At 65.0% G+C, this 7,263-nt stretch overlaps 1 protein-coding gene across 2 annotated transcripts; it reads right to left on the reverse strand.

The window, feature by feature from the left end:
- Positions 1-35: 35 nt before the first annotated feature.
- BACE1 (beta-secretase 1) lies at positions 36-6,707 on the reverse strand. 2 transcript variants are annotated; one of them, XM_061478088.1, is made up of 10 exons: positions 6,453-6,707; positions 4,237-4,325; positions 3,914-4,130; positions 3,580-3,717; positions 3,345-3,479; positions 3,120-3,221; positions 2,844-2,993; positions 2,590-2,761; positions 2,240-2,513; positions 36-590 (listed from the first exon to the last, which is right to left on the reverse strand). In XM_061478088.1, exons 1-9 carry the CDS (start codon positions 6,690-6,692, stop codon positions 2,272-2,274), a joined length of 1,485 nt encoding a protein of 494 aa, XP_061334072.1. In that variant the 5' UTR covers positions 6,693-6,707; the 3' UTR covers positions 36-590; positions 2,240-2,271. The 2 variants fall into 2 exon arrangements, with proteins under 2 accessions (XP_061334072.1, XP_061334071.1); XM_061478087.1 differs by lacking the exon at positions 36-590 and adding an exon at positions 1,838-1,980.
- Between the last annotated feature and the right edge of the window lie 556 nt (positions 6,708-7,263).

A 7,263-nucleotide genomic window follows, 5' to 3' on the forward strand; every position in this document is an offset into this window, starting at 1 on the left:
CAGCACTGGGCAATGAACAGCTTCCAGGCGAGCAGCAGCTTTGGTGGTCTCTTTTTTAATGTAATAATAATTTACCGTGGTAACATTCATTGTTCTTACACAGACAATAGGTTACAGAGTACTGGGGCCTGCAGCGACAGCGGCGGTACCCATCCGGTCCCCATCGCCCTCCTGTGGGGCAGAGGCTGTGCCTGGTGCTGCAGCTCGGAGGCACCATCCTGCTGCTCTTCTCTATCTCTCCTGTACTTCCTCCTGAAGCCTGGGCTGACGCGCTGACCCATCTCCATGGATTTTGGTGGGGTTTCGAGGTGCTCAGCACCACTCCGGTCTCGCACTGGCTCCGTAGCATTTACCCCCCTTTATCTGCAGTCTGTGGCACAGACTGAGCCCCTGGGGCAGAGCACGCCGGGGTTTGGCCGCAGCCTGTGTTCCTAGGCAGCCGCTTGCCAGCGCGGGTTAAGGCAGTGTTCCAGCACGGAGTCCCGGCTCCTGGGCAGGCAGGTCCATGCGCTGTCCCGCGCTGCAGCAGCAGCAGGGCTGGATGGTTGCAGGGTTGGAGGCAGGCATGGCGCGGGCACTGCTTGCAAGCGCTGCTGGTGAAGCGGGTGCATGGAACGGGCTGCAGCGGTGCCTGCTCCTACCCTGCGCGCGTCTCCTCCTCCCACCTTGCACTGCCTCGCTTGCAGCTTTCCCAAAGCACTGCGTGACTGCAGGAGCGGCTTCCCAAGCTTTCCACGTGGTGGTTCCAGCAGCCCTGCCCTGCCCGAGCTGCCACCTCGGCCCCGGCACCGCAGGGAGCCCATGTCTTTTGCTCACTGAGGAATGCTGCCCTTGAACGGGTGAAGTTTGGTGTTTACAACAAAGCACTTGCCTGTCCGAGGCGCAGCAGCCGCGAACTACGGCATTCCCAACTGCCCGTAGCCCCAGGGGAAGGGCCCTGCAGCGGCAGGTTTGTCCTCATGGACCAGGAGCTCCTCCCCGCGCTGGCGGAGCACAGCGAGGACAAGAGTGCCTCCTGTGCTCAGTGTCCATTCTGCTCTCTGTGTTCTCCATCTCTGCCATCCTCTTCCAACCCCCTGGCTCCATCACCACCTCCTCCAACACCAGCTCTGCCCACCTCCCACCCATAAAGGGCTCCCGCAGGACGCTGCTGAGCGCGCCCTGGCCATGGGTTGAGGCCAAGGCCCCAGGACTGAGCAGAGACTAAAGAGATTTAGAAAAACCAAGCCAAACCCCTTGCTGTCGGGGCTGGAGCAGTCGAATTTCAGCGCTGGAATTAAAAATAGAGCTATATGTGTGTATGGTACAGGTGAGAAGCTGGGGTGCGGCATGGGACCTGCTATGTACAGGCTGATGGGCAGAGCTGCACTACTAGGGACTCGCATCAGATATATAAAAAAGAAATAAATACAAGTGGGTTTACAAAAGAAGGAATGCTGCAGTCCCAGAGCTGCGGGTGCCTGCGCCTCGGGAGCAGGAGCCAGGGCTGGGGTACACGGACGAGGACGCAGAGGGAGCAGAGAGGAGCTGCTGTGCCTGGCCGCGGGCTTGCTGGCGGTGAGGCAGGGCAGGGGCTGCGGCACGGGCTCCCCTATGGCTTTGAACGGGCGGGTGGGCTGGGGAGCACCGTGTCCTTCCGTCCCTCCCCGTGGGGCCAAGGCTGCTCCCATCCCCTTGGGAACGTGGCGAGCGAAAGCGGAGCGGGGTGAGATGCTTGCGTGCTCCTGCCTGTCCCGAGGCAGCCGGGAGGGCAGGGAGCCCTGTGCTGGTGGCACTTGCACAGAGCAGGGGAAATGGCTCGAGCGGATGGTGTCCAGGGGAGCAGGAGGATGGGAGGGAAAGCTGTGCCTCTGGCAGCTCCTGTCTGGGCAGCCCCAGGCTGGTCCTGCGTGGCTGTCTCCAAAAAGCCTGGGGCTGGGGCTGGGAGGCTCCAGAGATGTGAGCTCTGGAGCGTGGCTCAGCAGGTATCCACGCAGGGAGCTGCACGGGGAGGCACGGCTGCAGCACAGTGCACACACACACACAGCTCCCTGCATGGAGAGCTGCAGGGTGGGCTCAGAAGGGACGCTGCACAGGGATGGAGGGCGAAAGCGGGCAGGCAGGGGATGGCTCATCAGCGTGACTCCCCAGCAGGCACAGCCCCCAGGGCCAGGAGGGTCTGTGCTCCCCACGCCGCTGCCCTGCTCCACGCTGCAGACCCCAGAGCAAGGCCCTCCCTGTCCCTGCCCCACTGCCTCACCTGCACCCTGGGGCCGCCCCTGCGTTCCACCATCACTTCAGCAAGGATATGTCATCGGCGAAGTCGTCGTGGTCCCGCCGCAGGCAGTGGAAGCAGCGCCACTGGAACACCATGAGGCAGAGGGGCAGCATGAAGAGGGCACAGATGGCTGCCATCACGTAGGCGATGGTCATCAGGGTGGACTCGTCCGTCTGCGGGATGTTGTAGCCGCAGTCCTCCATGTTGGAGTGCAGGTAGGGCCCCTCCACTGCGGCCGTCCGGAACTCGTCGTGCACTGAGGGGGCGAAAGGCAGGGTCACTGCATGCCCACATCCCCTCTGCTTCTCCCTCCCTGCAGGCCCGGCCCTCACCGTGGCAGGCGCTGACAGCAAAGCCGATGCGCTTGCGGGCACGGTCGAAGACCACATAGAAGCCCTCCATGATCACAGCGCCCATGACGGTGCCCGTGGAGGACTGGGAGATGGCGAACTTGTAGCAGTCGTCCTGAGAGGTGGCCACGTCCTCCACGGGGCGCAGGTATTGCTGCAGGAAGAGAGATGCCAGCAGGAATGGGGCAGGCAGCTGTGCCCACCCAGCAGCGGTACTAGGCAGGGTCAGCGCTCACCTGGGGCAGGATGGTGATCCGGAAGGACTGGTTGGTGGCCTCCCCCATCAGGTAGAGGGACAGGACCGGGAAGATGTGCCAGGGGGTGGTGCCAACCTGCCAGCAAACCAGCTGCTCCCCCAGCCAGAAGCCATCCGGGAACTTCTCCGTCTGCAGAGGGAAGGGAGGTGAGCAGAGCACTGATGCTCAGGCTGCTGACAGGCAGCCACGCTGCCTGCAGCCCTGTGCTGGCGCAGGGATGTGCCCACAGGGGAGGGAGGGATGGGTTCCACTGACCGAAGAAGCCGTTTTGATGGACTTCACCGCAGCCTCAAACACCTTCTTTGGCAGCCTGAGGTTGGTGGTCCCACTGTCCACAATACTCTTGTCATAGTTGTACTGGGGGCAGAGGAGGAGGGCCCGAGATGCAGACCCCAGCCTTGCTCCCCTCCCAAAGCCCCTCAGCAGGAAGGTGGATGCTCCAGCAGCAGTGACAGAGCAGGCGCCCTGCTGTCCCCTCACCTCTTTGCAGTCCATGTTCAGGTCCTGCCCGTTGACCTCCAGCTTGACAATGATGACCTCGTAGTACCACTCCTTCCGGATGGGTGTGTACCAGATGTCACCCACGTACAGCGAGCGGTCGATGCCACCAATGATCTGCAGCAGGTATAGAAAGGGGATGCCATGGTGCCCTGTCAGCTCTGATGGGGCACACCCCATGTGGGCCTCCCTGGTGCTCCTGCAGCAGAGCACTCACCATGCTGCCTCCCACCGATGCCAGCGCCTCTGTCTCATTGGGGGAGAAGCCTGCGCCGCAAAGCTGGAGGGAGAAGATGTTGGGCACCCGGGTCTGCTTCACCAGGGAGTCAAAGAAGGGCTCGAGGCTGTCATCGGGCTGGTGCGAGGAGAAAGCAGAGGCAGGACAGGGATGTCAGTGCTATCCCTCCTCCAGGGGCTCTCCATGCCCAGGGCAACTCCCACTTCAGAGACCACCGTGCCCGCAGGGACCCCGGCTCTGTGTGCTGCTGGAGCTCAAGGTCACCAGCACAGCTGGAAGCTGGGCCCCTGGGACCGAGCAGAGCAGGGCTCACCCGGGCGATCTCGGCGTACGCCAGCCCCAGGATCCCTTCCCAGTTGGAGCCGTTGATGAAGAATTTGTCTGACTCGGTGATGGCAGCGATGTTGGCTCTGACGGTGACGTTGGGGCCGTGGGGAATGGTGACAAGGTCGGTGCCCAGCTCCCCTTCCCACTTGCCCTGGGTGTAGGGCACATACACACCCTTCCGCAGGTCGCGGTAGGTGCTGGACCTGCAATGGCATCAAAGAGCTGTGTGGACCCATGCTTCCAAGAAGGGACAGCGTGGGGCCAGGGCTGCATCCCTGTGCTCTCTGTGTTCCCCCCCAGCATACTCACAGCTGCCGCTGGTAGTATCTCCGGAGGAAGGGGTGAGGTGCAGCTCCGACAGCAAAGTTACTGCTCCCTGTGTCCACCAGGATGTTCAGCTGGAGAAGGAAGAGACACGGATGGTCAGAGTGCAGTGGGACCCTGCTGCACCATCCACCTGGCTCTGTCTGGCTCTGCAGGTGCGTGCTGCTTTCCCTAGTCCCATGGCAGGCACACGGTGGCTGTTGTACCATGTGCACGTGTGGGGCTGGAGGAAGCAGCAGCAAGATGGGGTCCCTGCATCCCCTTGCTGGGAAACCTGATTTGCTCCCAAAGCTGCTGGGAGGATTGATGGCCCAGCACTGCGCATCGCTGGCTCCGCTAATCAGCCACCCATATGCTGAGCTCTGCTCCTGGTTCCCTTCTGCCTGTGCCTGGGATTACCAGCTCAGGCAGGGGCTGGCACACATCCTGCCCCCAGCTGAACCCTGCCTGCAGCAACAGCACCACGGAGCTTCAGCCCTTAATCTGTGGAGCAGAGGGGAGAGGAGGAGGGTGATGAGCTCCTGCTCATCGCAGGAGCACTGGGCTATGGCTACTGGAGCCTCTTGCCCGGCGCACTGCAGCCCGGGTGGCTGCAGGCAGCATGTGCTGGGGGGGACAGGGACAGGTCCCCCAACCCCAGGCTGCTGTCTGGCCCAGGGGGACATTGCAGGCCACGGGTAAAGATCAGAGCTGCACGTTTGTCCCCTTGGGTGAGCACCAGGAGCTGCTGGGAGCCCACTGCGCATCCCCACCTTCCCATGGCAACGCAGCAACTCCAAGCCCGGCTGCTGCACTGGGACCATTCCCAGGGTGGCTCTGTTTGATCAGTGGGTAGGGGCCATCTGCTCCACACAGCTCATCCCTGCTGGTCCCTGGAGATGGGTTTCCCCTGCGGAGCTGATGCTGCCGGGAGAGGAGGATGCAGGTGGCAGGGAGGGACTTTGCTCTCATCGCAGAGAAGGTGAAAGGTGGGAGGGAGATGGAGCAGGGGGCACAGTGGGATGCCCAGACCGCATGTGTGCCTTTGAAAAGGATGCACACACCCCTATGGACAGACAGGCTCCCTGTTCTCCTGCATATGCACAGCCATTGCTCTCTTCTTTCGTGTGAATCTCTTGATTCCATGGCAGCGCCTGGAGGAATCCAGCTCAGCGCACACACGCGCGCCTGCACACGCACCACGTTCCCGTCTGGATGGAGGCCAAGGCTGGAAGATGCTGCCCAAAAGGGTGAGCGGATTGGGAGCGCCCTGGAAACAGGTGGTTCGCAGGGCAATTGTGTGGCAGCTGCGACACGTGGCAGGAGATGATGAAATCCCATTGGAAACGAGGTGTTAGGATTAATCTCCTCCCTTTCCCCCTCAACATCTCCAGGCACGCAGGGACACCATGAGACCCGATTCCTGCCTCCCTCCCCTGTCCATGGTTCACATCCCCCTCGTGTTGCTCTCTCCCACCATGTGCCGTGCTGGATGGAGCCGGCTCGAGGGGAGAAGCCAGCCTTTATCTCGGAGGCTGCGTGGGCTCTGCGTGCTCTGGCAGCGCCAGCCTTTGTGGCGGGTGGGAGGTGTGCGGGAACCAGCTCTATGCTGGAACGTGGACCCTGGAGCACAGGCCCGATATGCTGCAGGCAGCGGTAGGTGATGGTGAGTGCACAAAGGATTCGGCAGCAGGAATGGGGGTGAGCTCTCCCATAAAAGAGGGGAGGAGCTGGTCCAGGCAGCGCCTCGGCACCCATCCTGTCCCCAGCACATGGGCAGATGTTGCCACACACGAGAGCTCCTGGACACAAGGGATGCTGCTGAACGGATGGAGCAGAGCCTGGTGATGCACCGGCTCTGCCCTGCGGGCATCCCTGCCTCCCCACGCTGCCCATGGCCCTGCTGCAGCCACCACCTGCAGCAAGCCCCACAAACAGCAACCTCTGGCGCACCCCCGGCTCCGGAGGAGCCAGGCTTGGTGCTGGCACATGCCCGCAGCCGGGCGATGCTGGCAGGCGCAGGCAGCCCCGCCAGCCCCTCGCCGCCCACAGCCGTGCGGCAGCATCTTTCGGCTGGCGGCAGGGACGGATGCACGGATGCAGCCCGGCACGCACAGCACCGAGAGGCCCCGCAGCACACCCGGTTCCGAGGGTGACCTTCGGCTCCTCCCGTTGGCCCCGCTGCCGGTCACCCCCCCCCGCCCCGCGGCGGTCGTCCCTACCTTCTGCGGGGGGCTGCCCACCGTCATCTCCACGTAGTAGCCCTGCCCGGACTTGCCCCGCAGGTTGTCGATCATGTCCACGAAGCCGCCGCCGCTGCGCTCGGCCTCCTCCGGCGCCCGGCGCGCCCGGGGACCCGGCGGCGGGGCCGCGCCGCCCCGCAGCGGCAGCCGGATGCGCGGCGGGGCCGGGAGGGCGCCCGCCCCCAGCCACAGCAGCAGCCAGGGCCAGGCGGCAGCCATGGCCGCGGCCCGGACAGCCCTGCTCCCCGGGGGAACGGTGCCTATGGGGCCCGCAGCGCCCCGCGCCTCGGCCGGGCGGCCGCGCCGGGGCCGAGCGGGGCGGCGGGCATGGCGGCGCGGCGCTCCCCGCCCCGGAAAGCGCGGTCGCGCCCGTCCGCCCCCCTCCCGCCGGCGGAAGCGGTGGCTGCAGCGGCCCCGCCCGGCTCCCGCAGCCTCCCCGCAGCCCCCGGGCCCGGCTGCGGCCCGGTCCGGCCCGGGGGTACCGGCGGGGCCGGGGCGGGCCGCGGGTCGGGGCGATGCGTCGCCATGGCAACGGGCGGGGGGGGCCCGCCCCGGCCGCACTACAGCCCCCGGCAGGCGCCGCCGCATAATGACTTCACGCGTCCCTCCAGCCAGTCCGACGCCGGGCGGGCTGTGCGGACCAATGGCAGTTGGCCGGGGGCGGGCGTTAGCGGTTCCCGGGACCCGGATGTGACGGCGGCTCCAGGCAACCCGTGAGCGTCCGTGGAGGCGGTGGCGGCGTGGCCGGGCCGGGGCCCGGGGCTGGGCCGTGCGGGGTGAGCTGCGGGGC

Source organism: Pezoporus flaviventris, unplaced genomic scaffold (genome assembly GCF_033815535.1).
Source record: "Pezoporus flaviventris isolate CSIRO_AGI_PZ_B2104156 unplaced genomic scaffold, CSIRO_AGI_Pfla_v1 ptg000113l, whole genome shotgun sequence".
NCBI classification, from domain to species: domain Eukaryota; kingdom Metazoa; phylum Chordata; class Aves; order Psittaciformes; family Psittacidae; genus Pezoporus; species Pezoporus flaviventris.